Source organism: Nematostella vectensis, chromosome 3 (genome assembly GCF_932526225.1).
Source record: "Nematostella vectensis chromosome 3, jaNemVect1.1, whole genome shotgun sequence".
In the NCBI taxonomy this organism is placed as follows: domain Eukaryota; kingdom Metazoa; phylum Cnidaria; class Anthozoa; order Actiniaria; family Edwardsiidae; genus Nematostella; species Nematostella vectensis.
Window position 1 is genome coordinate 11,977,233 of NC_064036.1, and position 19,982 is coordinate 11,997,214.

At 40.6% G+C, this 19,982-nt stretch overlaps 3 protein-coding genes across 4 annotated transcripts; 1 reads left to right on the forward strand and 2 right to left on the reverse strand.

The window, feature by feature from the left end:
• Positions 1-369: 369 nt before the first annotated feature.
• LOC5520078 (synaptotagmin-14) lies at positions 370-3,719 on the reverse strand. 2 transcript variants are annotated; one of them, XM_032364874.2, is made up of 3 exons: positions 3,437-3,719; positions 2,804-2,993; positions 370-2,044 (listed from the first exon to the last, which is right to left on the reverse strand). In XM_032364874.2, the coding sequence occupies exons 2-3, from the start codon at positions 2,899-2,901 to the stop codon at positions 694-696; spliced, it is 1,449 nt and encodes a 482-aa protein (XP_032220765.1). In that variant the 5' UTR covers positions 2,902-2,993; positions 3,437-3,719; the 3' UTR covers positions 370-693. The 2 variants fall into 2 exon arrangements, with proteins under 2 accessions (XP_032220765.1, XP_001639938.2); XM_001639888.3 differs by lacking the exon at positions 3,437-3,719 and having other exon boundaries at positions 2,804-3,426.
• A 6,954-nt stretch (positions 3,720-10,673) lies between these two features.
• On the forward strand, positions 10,674-15,633 carry LOC116603540 (probable cationic amino acid transporter). Its single transcript, XM_032364875.2, has 2 exons — positions 10,674-12,851; positions 14,446-15,633. Exons 1-2 carry the CDS (start codon positions 11,057-11,059, stop codon positions 14,643-14,645), a joined length of 1,995 nt encoding a protein of 664 aa, XP_032220766.2. The 5' UTR covers positions 10,674-11,056; the 3' UTR covers positions 14,646-15,633.
• Positions 15,431-18,522, reverse strand: LOC5520079 (synaptotagmin-14). The gene has a single exon (XM_032364876.2). It carries the CDS (start codon positions 18,224-18,226, stop codon positions 17,024-17,026), a length of 1,203 nt encoding a protein of 400 aa, XP_032220767.1. The 5' UTR covers positions 18,227-18,522; the 3' UTR covers positions 15,431-17,023.
• Between the last annotated feature and the right edge of the window lie 1,460 nt (positions 18,523-19,982).

The window sequence follows — 19,982 nt, forward strand, 5'->3', positions numbered from 1 at the left end:
GATTTTAATATCTTTACTGTCGAAGCCGTCTGGAATTTCAATCGTGTCTGTCATATCACGAGAAAAAAAAAGTCAGGAACAAAAATGCTAGCGTCTTTGAATAGAAAATTTTGGGTCTTGGTCGTCAGTTTTATTTTTTATGCCCATTTGTTAAACCAAACTACTTATTTGAAAACCTTCACCAATATTAGTAGTTGCAGCTCTTGTGGTTTGGGCAGGTCTGCGTTGAATTATAATGGCTTAACCGAGCGGAAATTGGAATCAAAACACCAAATTAAAAGCAAGAAAAAACATGCATATAGTTAAAACATATTTGCTTTGAGCAAATGTTTTACTCTGTTTCTTATCAGAAGCATAATGATACGGATAAACAATAGGATCTATCTTTTATTACTAGAAATGAATAGTCACCTATTTTTGCTACAAAAAGTGTAAACGAAATAGAACGAATTGAAAGAAAAGCATACGAACATAGCTAGTTTATGTCCTTTGATTATTGTGCTATGCCTTGTGTCATGTATTTAGGAGATGGACGTTGTGTATTCCTAGAGCGATACCCTTCATTATAGGAATACCGAAGAACAAGTTTCACGTCATGGTACAATTATTTAACATCCAAACCTCCTTTGCATTAATTCACAAGTATTAAACCCGCGTTCAATTTGTTATATGTGCCTAATTGGTGCCCCGTCGCTAGGGGACGGTCATTTCATTGATCCTGTGCCATCTCACTATGGACTTCTCTTTGCTTCGCGTCATCTCGAACCAGTGTCGGTACTCCTCCTCGCTACTGTAGTTCTGTCCGAGTGCAAGTTGTCCCACCTTCAGCTTACGGCCCAAAGTCTTGCTCACACTAGTCAGAGCAATAAGCACTGTCACAGAATTCAACTCTTGCTCTGGCACGTGGAATAGAAACATTTCGTTATACTCCGGGTCTATCATATGTCTCCTTGGTGTTGTTCGCCCTTTGCTTATCAATTCCCCATTGCTACCAATAAGCTTGACGCTGACGTACATTTCCTTGGCCTTAGAGTCTGTAAGCATTCCTAAATTTCGGGTTTTGATCACTTCCAACAGTAATTTTCCCGTCAAACGTCGATATTCGAGCGAGATGAGAATTTCAGGTCGGTCTTCTTCCGATATTGCAAGCTCTCCTTCGTACATGATTGCACCTGAAGCTCCCTCGGGGACATAGGAACCTGGCGGCTGTAGATCAACAGCTACAGGGACCATCTCATTATCGAGATTCACATTCCGCAGACGTAGCACACCCTCTCCCAGAAGATGGCGTGCGCCCATGGATCCATGCTCGTACAAGCGAAAGCGAAGGGACATGTCCTTGACTTTATCCTTCGGGTACAAATAGATAGCTACAGGGTCATTAAACTCCTTGGGTTTTGCTCGGAAACTTTGTCGTTTCCCGGGCAGTAGCATGACGCTCACTTCTAATTGCTGCGGGTCCCGTTGCTGGTATGGCGGGAAGTCCATCTTCGTGATTGTAACCGATAACTTGCATGTATGCATAGTAAAGTCCAGAGTTACATAGAGCTTGCCAACTCCTCGAATTTGGTTCTCGCCCATTTCGGAGGTGGAGCTACCGCTCGACATACCTCGCGTGGGTGTTTGCCTGGGCGAGTCGCTTGGGTTCCTTGTCCGCTGGATTCCCTGGCTGATCAGGTCATTCCTGTTAATATTGGACCGCGTCATGGTTTCATCGTCCGAGTACGTCTCTCCACCCGCACTTCTCGTAGACGCGCGCCCAGTAAGCGATCTTCCATTTGGAAGCGAGCTCGTGCTAAGACCCTGAGTCAGTCCCAAGCTTGCTGTCGCCAGCGTGTAACGACGACGAAATGCCGTCGGGCTGGGGACCTGAAGCATTATGTTGGATTCGTTTCGCTTTCCGAGGAACGAAAACGGACCATCGCTGGTTCTGTTGGAATTCAGTTCGTGGCTCTCCTCTTCATCGAAGTACTCGAGATCTTTGTCAGCTTCCGCCGCCACGTGGTAGCCGGGATCGCTTGCTCCATCGACGGTCGTAGTTTGTCTGCGAGAAAAGCAAAACACGCGAATGAAATATGCAAGAGCCATATACTTTAAGTACAGGTTTCTACCTATTTTATTTATAGAATTCCTATACTATAGATTACTAGACCAAACGTATTGTGTTATATATTTGAATTATGATATATTCTTATTCCGTTTTATCAGACATGTCAGGGGCTGTATTTGACCATTAGTGATAAGAACGTACGAATCCTCCCAAACACAGTCGGATACACTATTTTGATCACATTAAAAATCCTTAGATACCTTTTGTTCGACTCTTTTTGCGGTTTCAGTGCATAGAGTTGAATAATATTCACCGCAAAATTCTACCTTTACCCTGTTTATATCGGTTTGAATTGATGTGTTTTAGGAATGCCTAGATGTATGTTTGACAGAGTAAAACAAGACCATAGTTGAGGCCCAATTGATTGTTGCCTCCCCTGTAGTCATACGCTCAAAAGTGAAAAATCATTTGACTTTACAATCAGGCAACGACCAGCTGGAAAGAACCTATTCAGCTTTCAAACAGGCAGTTCAACTTTATGTTTCAAATACGCCTGTCGTAAAAATTCCATCGATAGTAAATAATTTATCTGACTCCCCTGAACATGCCCTAAACTTAAAAAAAAAGTAAAATATATACTCCGCCGAGTGATCCAACGAGAATACCCCAGATCCCAGAAAAACCGCAAAGAACCAAAAAGGGAGGAAAACAACAAAACTGTTTGGCCTGAGCCACCTCTGATTCACCATTTACCTGTTTGGAGAGGTTGTCGCGTTTGTAGGTATCGCTCCTTGTTCTTCGGGGTTTATAATACTCCGAAAAAACCCACCGATTTTCGATGTAAAATCCATAGCTAGTTCTTCACCCGGTGGTCGTGTGTCTTCTGCACACTGTGATCCATAAAGTCAACACGCATCGGAGCCGAGCAAATCCCCAGCCGAACCTACGAACGAGGAGTTGCTTTCAATTAGTGATTTTCTAGTCTGTACGCTAGCGCGAGACTGCAGTCGATTGGTCCCCTCAGACGAAGACCGGTCAATCAATCGTCGGTTGAGAGGGAGCGTCCCCTTTTCTTGAGTATTATAGTCCTTTCTATACAAATGCCAGCACAAATAACAAGGCAAACGCGCTAAGCATCGGCTTTCAAATCGGTTCAAATGTGAGTCGTGCTGTCAAACGATCGGCGAGCGTGCTTGATGGCCATTCGCGTGTTCCACTTTAGAGAATTAATGTCGACCAAAATATTATAAAAAACTTCATGTCTGTGGCTACACACCAAACTAGTAGCTCGAGCATCTTTTCATTTTTTCGCTTCGAAAGAGAGATAATTGAATTATTTAAATTCAGAACATGAATAACGCTATCGAGAAATTATTCATCACTGACCTCGGTGGCTGGAAGATGGCTTGTGCGCCAGAAGACCACAAGATTACGTGTATGATCGATGGCCCTGAATTTCTCAGATTCTCTAACAGAAGCTTTTTGGTCGTCCACGCTTATCACCTCCCCAAATTGCTGTGGACAAAATACTAACCAACACACAAGCAGGCTAGGATCAATTAATTATTTCCCTTTAAGGGGCACCTGCGAAACGCGCATATTTACATAAAGTCGTGTCGTCATTTGGCATTCACTCCCTTCAAAAAGAAACAAATTTGCCAGGCTATTTGAGATACCGAACAGTCAATATCATTCCACAAGCCACTAAAACATTAAACTATTAAGATGTTATTATTGTTATTATTATTATTTGGGCTTTGGGATAATTCTTAATGTCACGCTAAACATTTACTGAAGATTCTATTTGAATTTGGTCTTTGATCAAGCGGCGACCTTTCGCACAATGATCATTCTCTCTTTTTTTTAACGATTTTCCAAAAAGCTATTTCCATTTATTTCAAGTATATCGTCGTTGTTTCACCACCAGCGATAAACGCTAGTGATAAAGCACTAAATGCGAATCAAACCGCCACGAATGATATGCGTAACTCCCTGAATAGCGAGTTGGCGAGATCACGACATCTGTACTCAAACCCGTAAACACTGCCACATAAATTAACTCGTAACACTCATTAGTTAGCATACACAAGACACGTAGTCATGGCGACAAGGACTTTTAATATTTCCCGCGCTTTTTAAGGTCACTCTCGATTCTTTTCTCCTTTGCTGTGTTAAGTCGTAATTTAAAATAATATTCAAGGGAAAAAAGTTTTGAATAATCTTTTAAATGAAACGTGTGTCAAGTATAAGAGTGCACCCTTTTGACACGTTAGAAAGCAACTCAATAAGATTTCTCAGCCTAAATTGAGTTTTTTTAAAGTTGTAAATAAAATACCAAATATCCAACTCATATACTTTGACATGAAACAAGACACAAGTTTTAAAAATTCCTGGGAACAGAGACAAACATCCATAGATAAACACAAGTACAGGAATGCCTAAATTACTTCTACATTCACAGAAAATTTTCTTTTGATTTTAAGTGTTTGATCTTTTTATTCAAGCGGCGATCTTTTTCACTGTTATCTTTCTAAAATATATACCTATTTCAAAAGACGTTACCAGTGCAAATTGCACTGGTAACGTCTTGTATCTTTTATACAAAATGGTAAAAAGGAATTTTTCTACAGAAGACATGAAAACGTGGATAGAACATACAATAAGGTAATTTATCATCTTCATTTTTTTGCAAATGATGATTAAAATAAACATCGTTCAGTACTAGAACGGACATTTATAATTTGCCATTTGCACTGACAAGTTTTCTAGAAATTTGTATAAGTCATATAAAAAAACCTTCATTTTAAATGGCGCCAATAAATGGTCCCTTAGAGCAATGTGCGCAGATAAACGTGTGTACAATACACTATCAATAAAGACCTGATATGTTTGAGCTCACAAGTCCATATTTGCTGAGCAGAACAAACAAGAGATAACGAATCTTGTAGATAGAACTCAAAAATATACATTTGAGTCCTTCCCAAAGTATTACCCCGTCATTCGCCCCACCACGCAAATACATAATGCGCCATGGTGTACAAATACACACGGACATTATACGTAAAACTGTATATTGTTATATAATTGGCGAATGATTCAATGAAAGGCATGAATGGGTTAGGAAACGTTTTGAATACACGACCATTCTAAAATAAACGTATACCACGGCGCGCGTCGCAGATGAAATGACGTTTGTCGTTCTTATTATTCTACTTATGCTCGAGTTGGTCAAACAGCAAAACTCAAGGAGGGTGAAGAGTTGAAATGGTGCGTTATAGAGACATAACAGTCTCGGAAGACTCGGGTCCTAAAATAAACCAGTACTTTGTTTATTGTTTGCGTTAAGACCAAGCAATCAGCACCTGTTGTTCACAAGATAAAGGAAATGTAATGAAAGAAATCGAAAACATTTCATAGCAAAGTCAGCATGGTTAAGCTCTAGAGACATCAGCCTCAAACAGCCTCAACAGCCTCAAATCCTAAAATAAACCTTTGCATGGTTTGTGAAGCCCAGTGTACACTGCGCAAACTTGAGCCAGTATGGTGTCACCGCTTCGTCCAGCTGACCACAAGACAAAGGAAATGTTTGCGGACTAGTCACAGTTCATCCCAACATGTTGTCCAAACAGTGCAAGCATTGCTCGGACAGCGTCTCGCGATGTTAGCGCTTGTGTGGGCGCAGCTTTAGTTATGACGTGATGACTAAATAAAGAATAATAGTGAAGCATAGAAAATGCGTGTGGTAAACACCGAGTGGTAAACAGGTGTTAATATTATTTTTATAAGAGCGTAGGGGGTGCAGTTTGTATTTGTTATCTTTTATATTATTATTCATTGAAGACTCTGGATCCCACTTGTGCGACGAAAAAAAATAATGCAAATGTATATGATTATATTGCCAGACAATCTGTGTCGGATCTACCGCTCTGACTTTCTTCCCTGTTTTTTTTTTTTTTTTTTCCTATTCGCCACCTTTCGCAATTTACACAATGTATCTTAAGGATCATTCACAGTCCTTTTTGGCTTGCATGACATAATGATCAATAATGATCATTCTGTTATGTACTACATATACATGCGATACAACGGTTTTTTTAAGGCTTTTAAGTAATCTGTTATCATTCTTCCTTTTCTCTATATTTTCACCTATCAGTAAAACATAATGGCTGAACATTCAGACAGATGCTATCAGGGAAAAAGTGAAATTAAGGTGATACTTATTTCGTTCGAAATAGATTACCACCGTTTCTTATAGTTTCCGCGGCGTTTATTTAAAAAAAAGTGATTCAGCTGCGGATTTTTTCGGTACGGAACGCTTATTTATAAATCAAAAGTTGAGTAAGCAAAGCTCTCTAATATGGCTACAAAATGATAATAAATTCCCATATCGGCGGTTATAAGACTTTGAAAAGCGGTCTATTCTGGTAGAACAACTCATTTTTTTTTAAAGTTTCCTTGCTTGATACGGGGACATTTTTAGTCGCATAGGTATCATATATTAGGGTATAAAGATATTTGTATTACTGGTATTACTGAGTCTTACTCAGTCTTCGCAAAGATCTTATAAAACCATTTACGCATCGCATTTATTTCAAGGTCCTTACACCCAGGGGGGGACTCCATAAAAGTAGACGGGAATTATCGTACTACAACTTCTACAACTGCTATTCCTTAGGCGGTGCTCGAATATTTTTCCGATCACTAAGTTATCATATAACAATCGGAAATCGTCATAATATGGATGTGGTCGAGGGCACTGACTTAAGGCCTACAACAAAATACCCGAAAATTAAAAATTGCTTCGACCACACTGAATGTGAGTAGGAATTGCACATGACCACATTCAAAGTGCTCTAAGGGTTTAAATTGATATTGCTGACGGACACTCCCCCCGATTCCCCATTTTAAATTAAAGTGACCCGGGGTGTGTCCAGAGGAAAACGTAGGTGTGGTTCAACAGTAATCACTCACGGCAATTTCTCCCATTGTAAGGCAAGATAGTATGTTGTACATCATACCCTCTTGTCTTTGAACTTAGGGAAATCTTTTATCTAAATACTGTACACACGAAAGTCATAACTTAATCAATGTCTAAATTATTTGACTAGTCAATTCAATCTATTCATCTCAAGACAGGGTTGGGTACCAACTTCTTCCCCCCCCTCCCTTGACCCAACCCGCGCAGGGTTGGCTTGGATACCTTGGGGGTTTGTGCATTTGCAATGATAGTTTGCGCCCCTGTGTTGTGACAGAGAAAGAAATATTTTTCTGGCATAAATACACCACCTTTTAATGTGATTTGAATATATGTATTTCATCATTTTGAGTTTAATGCCATGCCATATCAAAACACAGATTGGGGCGAGAAAGGCAAGAAGCGTCATCTCCAGGTTGAGAGTGGGTGCCTCTCAACAGTAGACAGGGGTCCTATCTGATTTTTAAATACTATCACTTAGGTGTGTAGTCGGCACACACTAGCACCGTTATAAAATCCAGGAAAAATGAAAATGTGTTTGATTTCTTAAAAATTGCTACCGCCTTTCAATGAGCTAAAATTGCTGTTACATCCCAAATTAACATTATCATTATTTCTTTTGTTCATGAAATTTATTTTACTATGTATGTAAGTGCAAAAAGTAAACAACAGTATCTGTTTATGCTATCATTTTGAAACAGCAGTTCTAATCAATGAAAAGCGGGCTTTTTAGGACAAACTAGGCGCGCGAGGCTTCCTGGTCTCACTTTGCATTGTGACCAGCCTCCTTTGCGCGCGTCGCGTGGCAGTTTTTGTTTTGATAAGGTCATGCAGAAGCTATATCAGAAAATGTCACCACATTGGATTGATGCACCACAGACAAAACAATGGGAGACAAAACAATAGAACGAGAATACAATAGAACAATGAAGTGAGCCAACCAATCCTGTTAGGCCTTACAAGCGGGCTTCTATACTTCTCTTTGATCAAGTTGTAATTGTTTCATTGTGCTTCATGTAGTGAAAATCATTCTCCTGACCAGAAGTTTCTAATGCTCGATCCTTGAATAGCATTGACAAAACTTGGAAAGGGTAAGGCGACATTGTGGAAAACATATTTTGATACAGACACACCGCACGTTTGATGGCACAATAACAGCTAAACATTAATAAAACTAACTAAAAGAAGAGAGACCGTTTTAAAATAAAGCCTCTAAGTGGGTGTGTACAAAACAAAGACCTAAGACCAAAAAACGGACTGACCTCAAAAATGAAGTGATTATGATCAAAATAAAGTTTAAACACTCATTTTCCTACTGAATGCGAGGCCTTCACCGGTAGCAGCCTCTGTTGTGAAGCCTCCACTATTAAGCGGCGTCGCTAGGATTTCTCACAGGGGGGGAGGCAAAAGGCCCTTTCAAGGCATTTTCTCCTGTATTTTAAATAATGCCTCAAACATTTTGTCTGCTAGAGGGGGGAGGAGGGGCGGGCCCCCCTGGATGCGCCCCTGCTTTCTGGTTTAGACCAGAAATAGATCTAGCACTCAGCTTTTACATAATGAAATGTAGCACCACAGGATGCTTAACTCATACTCCAATAGATTCGTTGAATGATCTCAAAAATAGATGGCAGGTCTCAAATTGCTTACATTTTAAATATCATCTCTTTATTGTGTTTTTGCTCTAAGTCTAGATATCATAGAAGCAATAAAGAATCTTTTCATACTCCAATAGATTCGTTGAATGATCTCAAAAATAGATGTCAGGTTTCAAATTGATTACATTTTAAAATATCATCTCTTTATTGTGATTTTCCTCTAAGTCTAGACATCATAGACGCAATAAAGAATCTTTTTAAAACATCGTCTACAAGGATAATTCAACTTAGTTCTAAAATACAGAAATCAACCAATCCGTTTTACAGGGTCCTTTTGGGGGTCTTTATTTTTGGGACTTCATTTTTGGGTCTTAGGTCTTTGTTTTGTACATACCCACCTCTTAAAGCCGCAATGTCACCAGTTCACTTCCTTAGGTCCGACGGAAACCTCAAGAATATATTAGAATCCGAGATATTTAACATGACATCCGCTCTAAATTATCAATCACATCCTCGAAGAAACTTGCAATAGACACACTGCTTTCAATATTTTGGAATATTTTTCGCGTTTTCCGTTAAAATCGGAGATTGTTAACGTAATCGACCGGAGGTAAACTGGTGGCAATGCGGCTTTAAGCAGCTAAATGCTCGATATCAAACCGTTTTTATTCTTAACTTTTGTGAGTTAACAAGGAAATTATTAAATGAGGTTACAATAAATACAAGGACAATACAAAAACATGAAAATAGAGAAGATACCGTAAACGCTCAAGCTAGAATACATACTCATCACTGAGCGGCAAATTACAACTACAGCATTCATATCGGATCGGTCAGGTAGTTATAAAACGATACTTTGACAAGCCAATACCCTGCCCTCCTCGTGTTACAAATAGGCGTGCGTTAGAGATCGCAGTGAGTACACTAAAATACACATAGATGTGCATGGTCTTACTGGGTATTGCGTAATTTTGCAGATTTCTAGGCACAATGTAAAAAAACCAGTTGCATTTTGTGACTGAGCTCCACAGGTATCCCAGTAAAGATATTTCATAAGCTAGCAAGGCTTGGCATAATACATGATGATTATAACGCAGTAACCTGGTAACTTAGGAAGATCACAAAAAAATTACACGCAAAAAATTAAAATAAAAGACGCAAAAACATTAAAATAAAATATTACTTTTTCAATATTTTAGATTGTTATATGAAGACGGCAGAAGTAATTTATGACTTATCTAAGTCATCTAAGCAAGAAGGCGTATTTGTGAAATTTAGCCTACCGATATTGGGTGTTTTTCTAATATGCTAATGTTCATTTAGTCTTTAGGTACTTTTTAAACAACGGGATACTGGAAAACGGCAAATAAAGTTAACAATTTCCTTTTCAGGTGTATACGAAATTGAAAATATTATTAAGTTTTTTAATTCTTTTTATGTTACAATTCTAAATGTAAGCAAAGCTTGCGTGCAAACAACGTACTTAGTGACTGCGTAAACGTGTTGAGGGAATATTAAAATGATTTGCGTTGGCTACGAATTGAAACGCTGAACGACTTGATTAGATAGTTTACGCTGTTTTAAGCGATTATTGCCTTACGACAAAGCAAAAGAGCAAAGCAAAGACAAAAGAGGTCGTACTGTAAACAAATGAAGATACAGGAACCATCAGAAATAATTACAACAAGGGGAAACCTAGAAGGAAAAGAACAAATGGGATGAAGCAATTCATGTAATTAAAATCTTTTATAACATGCGTTAAATGCCTCTTCTCGATATAATTCGCCTAATTGTTTTGGTATAGTTGCTTCAATTTAAAATCACGTTCTACCGTATTGAGATCAAGTTCTCTTATTCAGGTGGCCTGGTGGCTTTGCTCTTTCCTTTGAAAGAAACAGTCTTTAAATGACAATTTTATTAATATTTAAAATCAAATCTTGTCGGCAGTTAAGGTAAAAAGGAAATCATTTGGGTGGGAAGTTGGTTACAAAAAGCAAAAATCTGTTTGTGGTAATTTCTTTTTCCGCCGTTTTTCCAGACGACTGTAGTTTATATATGAAACATAAAAGAAGAGCTTTGATGATTGACAGGTGTTTGAGCAGCAGGTGAATGGGTTCCTAGGCGCATGCGCAGAGAGTGTCAAACACTTCGACACGACACATTGTAAGGTCATGGCTCGAAAATAATCGAATCAGTGAAATATGATTCAACGTTGCTTTACGCGAGGCTAAATGTAACGGACTTGGACTATATTATCAAACAATTTCATCAACACAGCGTACGAGCTATTTCCCGCTGGTAGAGAAGCAAGAACAATTGAATGGAGAAAGGAAAGAATATTACGATGAAATGAACAAGCGGTTTCGTTCACGACTCAGTATTATTAAAACTATCGTGACATGAAGACAACGTGGCTCACAGTTTAACACACCATCGATGGCGTCCTTAGCTAAGCTTTTGTTTCGCAAGAAAAGGACAGAGTATTCTTTAGGCTCGGGTTCTGAGCTCTCAAAATGTCTCTCCACTTGGGATTTGACTTCGTTAGGAATCGGAGCTACATTAGGAGCAGGTACCTATGTAGTCTCAGGCCAGGTCGCGGCAAGTATTGCGGGCCCTGCGGTCATTATATCTTTCGCAATAGCCGCATTCGCGTCTATATTGTCAGGACTGTGTTACGCTGAGTTTGGTGCTCGCGTCCCCAAGACCACAGGCTCCGCTTATGCGTATAGTTACTACACGGTTGGCGAGATTTGGGCGTTTTTTATTGGCTGGAATCTCATTCTAGAATACATGATCGGGACTGCGGCAGACGCGAGGGCACTTAGTGGATGTTTCGATTTCGTCATTGGGTACGCCCTACGCAACTTCACACTAGATAACATTGGTGGCTTCCATACGGTTGGGTTAGGGACTTACCCTGATTTCCTCGGGTTCGCGGTAACGGTGGTGGTCACTATTGTGCTGGCGATAGGAGTCAAGCAATCCTCCACCTTTACAGGGATATTCAACGTTCTTAACATCCTCGTAGTTACGTTTATCATAGCATGCGGACTATTCTTCGTGGATATAAAGAACTGGACAAGTGGGCGTGGGTTCTTTCCGTATGGCGGCTCCGGGGTGCTAAGTGGAGCTGCCACGTGCTTTTACGCTTTTGTTGGTTTTGATATCATTGCCACAACGGGAGAGGAAGCGAAAAATGCGACCAAATCCATCCCGAAGGCAATCGTTGGATCCCTAGTCGTAGTTTTTCTATGTTATTTTGGCGTCTCCGCCGTGCTGACATTAATGGTCCGGTTTGACCAGTTAGACAAACTCACTCCTATCCCTAACGCATTTGCGCAAAGGGGCATTCCAGCCGCCAAGTATATAATCGGTGTGGGAGCGGTCTGTGGTCTGGCAGCCAGCTTGCTTGGCTCCTTGTTTCCCTTACCTAGGATTATTTACGCTATGGCATCTGATGGACTTCTGTTCCGGTTTCTTGCCAAAGTAAACCCCAAGTCTGAGGTTCCAGTCATCGCTACCATTTATCCCGGGGTATTGACAGCTGTGTTCGCACTTCTCTTTGATTTGCAAGAACTCGTGGAAATGATGTCCATAGGGACGTTATTGGCCTACACACTGGTGTCCTTGTGTGTTTTGATCCTGCGTTACCAGCCCGACGAGGAAAGCGTACCTGAGGACCTTTCATCATTTGTATACCTCAACGGTCATCTCACTTTGTCCGACGATGGAGACGAAACAATGGACGAGTTTGATTATGAACTGGTACAGGAGGGTGAAAAGTTACTGGCAAAGAGCCCAGATATGAATGGCCACGCAAAGCTCACTAGCAGTCCGTATATAAAAAACCCAGACAAAGGACCGGAAAAGAAGCGGAAAAAGCGCGCAAGTCTGTACGACAATCTCCCGACAGCACAAAGCGGTCGCCTCGTGACATGCGCAGTTATGTCCTTGTTCCTCTGGTTTTTTGGCTTTTGTAGTTTTATTATCTACGGGATAGACGAGATTTTTAGGTATAACATTCCTATCATTGCGCTTACGGTACTGTTCGGTGTACTGGGGATAGTTTCTATTGGTCTCATAGCCTCTCAGCCTCAGAACCCACGCAAGATCGAGTTCATGGCTCCGCTAGTACCCGGTCTTCCTATAATGGCCATCTTTTTCAATATCTTCCTGATGCTCAAACTGTCGCGACTCACGTGGGTGAGATTTGGTATCTGGATGGGTCTTGGTGAGTACAATACAATCTTACACTTCATTTACATTGCATACGAAATCATCAATAACTGAGACACAGACATCTTACACTGCATTTACAAATTTTACACGAAATCATCATAACTGGGAACGAGACTACAAAAAAAGGGCCACTGTCAGCATGGTGTCGACAGAGCCATGCGGGATTCCTTGCATAGACAAAACATGTTATATTGCGTTCGCTCGTCTCGCACCGTGATTATACTTTTTAATGTAACCAATTCCCATTGTAGATCGCGCTGTAGCCAAAACATGTAATGCTAAGTTCGCTATTCTCGCACTTTCTTTATACTTTTTAGTATAACCATGTCTATTGCCTTCACACGTGTAGTCAAAACATTTAGACAACTCTAACTGGCGAGTAAACTTTGCTTCGCAGGAAGATCCCCACAGTTTTACCCTCGAAATTTCACTTATTTGCTACTTACAGCCTCTCGCGTCTTCCGCTTGGATATGCCTACTCGAAGGAGACTAGTTGATGCTATGTTGGACTCCGGAACGAGAATTAATAATAAAAAAAAGATTTTGTGCCTTAGGCATACGCAACATGCAGACTGCAGACATACTAGCGACATAACGACATGGGCGCGCGCACTATGTTTTTTCTCTTATGCCTAGTGCACACTAGCAACATAACGACATGGGCGCGCGCACTATGTTTTTTCTCTTATGCCTAGTGCACACTAGTGACATAACGACATGGGCGCGCGCACTATGTTTTTTCTCTTATGCCTAGTGCACACTAGCGACATAACGACATGGGCGCGCGCACTATGTTTTTTCTCTTATGCCTAGTGCACACTAGCGACATATCGACATAACGACATGGACATTACGACATAAGAGAAAAAACATGTTTTTTTCTTTTGTGTCTATTATGCCTAGTGCACACTAGCGACATATCGACATAACGACATGGGCGCGCGCACTCTTATCTTCGACATAACGACAGGGATATAACGACATAAGAGAAAAAACATGTTTTTTCTTTTATGTCATTATGTCCATGTCGTTATGTCAGGCTAAATATAGTGCGCGCGCCCATGTTGTAATGTTGCTAGTGTGCACTAGGCATTATACTGTATGTATATGTCCAATTTTATAGTAAAGAATTTGGTCAAGTCGTCATAACTTGAGCAAAAATCCGTCAGGCCTGCAGTCGGGCCATACACAAAGGCCATACTTCCCCAAGCTAGTGTTTGAATCTAAATAATGTCCGCCTCATGTGGTCACTGTTGCCCTAAAATATAAAAAATCAAACGCGCGCGTCTTATAGCTGTTACGTAATTATGTATTTGAATTATAATATTATATATAAGTGAATTATTTTGACCTTTACTGTTCCCTATGGGTTTAGAAGCCGTTGTTTTAAATGTCTTCTGGGCCTCCTGTGTTAGAATTTCTACCATGCGCTGAAAAAATATCCGTATATTTATATCATGTCGCAGCTTTGTCAGTACGCATTTTCTTCAATTAGGCTCTTAAAAACTCGATCTTTTTTATTACCAATGCGTTATTCATAAAAGAACAAACCAATTCACGAGTGTTATATGATGATGTCTTTACAGGCACGCTGTTGTACTTTGGTTACGGGATATGGCACAGCAAGGAAGGCATTCGCCGGAATGGATCATCTAGCGCAAGCAAACTGCTGCTCAGTGAAACACTCGACGACCTGGACATAGCATACGACATGGAAATCATCCCAGCTCACCGCGAGGACTGGGAGAAAGACTCGCTCGAGGATGAGACCTTTGACGCTATTTGACGACGATGAGGGCGATGACGACCAAAGTGACGACGATGAGGGTGATGACGACTAAAGTGACGACGATGAGGGTGATGACGACTAAAGGGTTGAAGATTATGGTGATGACGATGCGGCTGATAGCGGCGAAAGTGACGATGATGATAATAATGACGATGAGGACAATCATAATGGATAAAACATTGTGATAATGTCTCGTTGCAGGATACACATAACAAAGGGGATAGAACGCGCACATTTTCATACGCAACCCGCTCTAACAGGTCATGAAAAACCTCGCCATGTCACTAAACGAAGAGTAATAAAATAAGCGCGGGATCGCGATAATTTCGCGGGTAGTGTAGAAGTATCAGGTTCGCGATAATTTAGCGGTAATGAAGAAGTATCGCGGGTAGGAGAAGTACCGCGGCTAGTGGAAAAGTATCGCGGTTGAAGCATCCCGAGGAGGAAAATGTTTGGCGGGTTGAAAAAAAAGTACGAAAGATATTTCTTTCATAAATTTAGGCATTCCCAAAACATTCCGTTTCATTTTGGCCGAACCATCGACTCCGGAAGCACTAATGGTGAAAATTTCGCAGTTACATAGTTAAAAGAAATGGACGCTTTTGTTCTACCGCGACAATTTTCTCGCGACAAACCCGCAACAACCACCCGCAACCCGCGACAACCACCCGCAACTCGCGTCATAAACCGCTAACCACGACGCCGGTGGGATATTTTCCACGTATGAAAGATAAAGTAGTCGTGTTACATTTCAATACGTCATGTCAAATTGGAGTCTGCAATGCCCTTTTTTTGAGTTTTATTAAAGAATAAATATCCCAAAGATACAAGATCCCCATTTTACCTTAATCTAGTATGTTTTAAATAATTCTCCGCTTTGTCTACACTTTTCGGCATAGTCTTTCAGAATTTCGGAATTTGTCATTTATCATGTTTTATAAGTTTTAGATCAATAAATGGTGTTGAATAAATGGTGTCACCATAATGTTTGTTTAATATTACACAAAAAAGCTCTCTAAATAAGCGACTACCATATACTGGGGGTACAGAGAATACTGCTTCTGGCGTCTCAAAACAGATTTTGTCCTAAAAAAGTATATTATATAATAAAAATTTAAAAAGATAACGAGAACGTTATGTATGAATGGTGTAAACACGCCGCAATAGGCTTCGTTCAAACGTAGTATTATCCATGAGCTGTATTCAATTCAAATGCATGCAAAAGAATCAAGTCGATTGTTTCATCTTCATTTGCATTGAATACGGCTTTTGGATAATACGACGTTTTAACTTAGCATGACAGTTTAATTTTCATTCGGTAGAGTGGTTTTAATTAATCTGTGAAATACTAACTAATAGTTGTTGTGTAACAGTGCGTGATGTACAAAACAAAACAATAGAGAACAAAATATTTTACTAGTATAACTATATCGCCCCATGACAGGTAATCCGGAATCCGGAATCCATGAAAAAATGAGATATGGAATCCGAAATCCATGAAAAAATGAGATATGGAATCCGAAATCCATGAAAAAATGAGATATGGAATCCGGAATCCATGAAAAAATGAGATATGGAATCCGGAATCCATGCTGCTGGAATCCGGAATCCACGAGAAAAAACCCACATGGAATCCGGAATCCACACACTAGGATCCGGAATCCAGAACCCTATTGGAGAACCTGTCATGGGGCGAAACTATATGTAAACATGTAGCATGCCACTTACTGTTTCACGGATTAATTGAAACCACTCTATACCACTACGCCCTCTAGTTCCCTGTGATGACCACCAGGTAAGACCCGGGGTACCTAAAAAAAAGGAGGGCCAAGAGCACTGTTCCTTGATCGACCTCGCAATCATCCATAAGAACTACTAGATTAAAATAATTATTCGCTCGCAAAGAAAAGTCTTGACAAGTGATGACGCATAAAAGAATACTAAAGTTGCTTATGCAAAACTTCTATATAAAAAGCCCCATGAGATATATATACAAATCAGAGTCACACTCTCTTGATAATGACGTGTCCTTATTCTTCCTAAATTTGGAAGTGTGGCCTTTCCAGTACGATCACCCAATCGTAAGAGAAAGCGTTTAAACTACTGACTCTGAACGAAACCCCAGAGGAGGAGTCCAGAAAAAGACATATGCATAAAAATGGAGTCTGCACCACCACAACAAAATGCCGGCAAGATAATAAGCTGACACAGCCAATGTTTCATCGATTCGTTTGAATTCCGTCTAGGATATCGAAGTTGGTGTTTCATGTCAACACTTGTAGAATGTATAGTTAACTTAGTCTATGAAGCTAAAAATATCCCATTGCATGGTTGATTCGCTCATTAATTGTTTGCGTGCTCGTCCATACATGTTCTCACTTGTAGAGCGTGTGCCATCTGTACTCGACCCGTGCCTCATCCTTCAGCATGTTGTCCCAGTGTTCAGCCTGTTGTTGCCCACTCGTGTCCCGGCCGAACGCGCACGACCCCAGCACTTCCTCCTTCTTGCGCACATCCGAGACCCGAACCACCGAGAAGATGAGTGTCACCTCCTTCATGCGCTCGTTGTTCAGTCGGAACATGAACATCTCGTTGTTTTCGATGTCGATAACGTGTCGTTTTACGCTCGTGCGGCAGACCCTTAGCACTCGACGGTCTTTATCTTTCAGCGTCAAGTCCACGTACAGGTCACAAGGCTTGGACTCAGTCCATAATCCAAGGTTCCTGGTCTTTACTACTTCGGCAACGAGCTTTCTGGTCAAGCCGCGGTATTCCAGAGAGAGGAGGATCTCTGGTATCGGGTCCTCGGTGATCGAGTCTTGCGCTGGTTTGATGCCGCTGATATAGCGGTTGTCGATGCCGTAAGTGTTCGGTGAGGTCATATCGAGCATTATTGTTACTTCTTCGGCTTCTAGCTTCAAGTCTTCCACGTGTACCACCCCCTGTCCGATCAAGTACTTCTTGGTGATGGTCTTGTGATCATACAAACGGAATCGTAGCGAAGACGGAGTTTTGTCTCTTGGCGGAATCTGGATAACGATTGTTTCTCCTAATCGCGTAGCTCGGCGCCGGAAGCTCTGCTTGTGGACTGGCAACAACATGCAACTCACTTCAAGATCTTCATTTTTCCATTTTTGGTGAGGTGCAAATTGGATGGAAGATATCTTGACGCTCAATTTGTTGTTATTTAAGCTGAACTTCAAGTGAAGTCTTCCTCCAGCCCCGATTTCTGTGGAAGATACACCCCCACTGGAGCCTTTTTGGACGATTGTCATCGTGGAGGGCTCCATCGGCCCGGCGTCAACCTCAGACGGTGCAGCAGAGCTATCTAATTCAGAGTTATCGTAACCACTTTCAACACCATCGTGACTTCCGCGGTCCTCGTTTGGAGTCGTAGGATCATCGGCTTTTGAATATTCGATATCTTTGTTTTCTACATAGCAATCATCTTGCTTCGCTTCGTGGGCGATTTCGACGCCACCATTTTGCTTCTTTTCATCAGTGGGTTTTTTCTTGGGCTTTGGCTTGGTTTCACCGGTAAGACAGCACCTCCAAAGGGCAAACGTCGGATTCGACATTTTGTTATTTTCAGAAGCGAACTCGTGCAAAGTGTCGTAGTCGATGCAAACTAGATATTCCTATTGACAACTTTTAAAACTTTGCTTGATTTATAGTTATTAAATTAGTTATTAAATCCGAGTAACGAGTGAACTCTATTTGAAGTAAGACCTAGTGCTCTGTACATGTACTCGTTCCAACCTCGTATTCAAGAACTAACAATAGCCGAGTCGCACAGCTTAAAAGAGCACTCGAAATTCCACAGGTCTGGCATCCTGGCGGGCAATAAATTTGACTTGGAAATGAGTTAATGCTCCCTGTTCCGATCAACCATGACGTGAACTTCGCTTTGGGATTAAATTCTTAGGACACTAATAACTCTTATTCGCTGACGTGTAACGCAACACAAAGGTTTATTAAGTTTCTTAAAGATCGGTATCAATGTTTTCTCAAAATTATTTTTTTTTTATCGATGAATAATAATTTGATCATAAACATTAATCACTTACAGTTAACGGGTCATTGCCATTTAAAGCAATTTGTTATTTCTAGTAACATGTTAATAACATGTTTATATTACCAAAAAGGGTTTAAGAGTCGGAAAAGAAAGACGCGATCGGAGTTCAACTCTTATCTGAAGTTATCAAAAGACAGGATTGCTGAAGGATAGGAATATTTAGCAGGAATGTATGGTATGCCTCGCCAAGCATGCAATATGCCACAGGTGAAAAGCATCAATCTCGATAGGGAAATCCGTCCCGCTTGCGATTGTGAAAGATGAGTTGTTTAGTTGTGATAGTGGGCGTCTTCTTATATGGAAAAAAATATACAAAATTACTAAAATCTTGATATTTCCATTTCTAGTGACCAACCAAGTGGACGATGTCTCATCTAAACTATTCAAGATATTGATAATAGATATTGTATTGCTTTGAATACCCCATTAAGAATATTAGGTAAAAACAATTCTTTATAGCTGACAAAAAAGAAACAATTAAGGGTTCAATAATTGAGGCGCGAATCAAAATGCATTGAACTCCTTCCGCGTAAATCATCCGAACATCAAAATTACCCGCGCATTCAAATTTAACAGATGAAAAAACGATTCATCATTTAACAGATGAAAAAACGATTCATCCATATGTTTCCCTATGTGACACAAATGACAAAATGATCGAGGTCACGAAGTCGATCATTCCCTGATAGCTTATACACATGATGTGGTACACGTCAGATTGCTGGTGTGTTTCTGTTGACAAAGGCGAGCAAGGCCACAGGGATCCGTCTGTGATGGAGGCGAAGGTCAGCTTCTACACATATCGCATTTATTCGCGAATACCACTTTGATTGACGTCTGTTAGTCTATGAACAGACGTGTAAATACACTCCGTCAACAGAGCAAATAATCGAACGAGACTTGGGGTGATGTAAAGAGCCGTTTACTTAGTGCTCTCAAGCTTAGTTGCTAACAACGAAAAATAGTAAAACGAATGAGTCCTCGGCATGTGCGCATGGCCAAGCCGATGCCCAGGCAAACACAACCAACATCGACCAGCATCACACAGACAGGCCACTAAACAAATATTTGCTGATTAATTCACATGCCTCCATTCACAGTTCTTCCCAACATGGTGTAAGTGATGGGGACTAGATATGCAAGCTCTGTTTGCAGTTTTCGGGTAGCTTTTATTTCGCGATTTTTAAAGTGTTTCGAAATATGTGCGAGTATTTCATGTATACCAAGGTCAAATATAAAGGTCAGTTTCCACTAGCGAG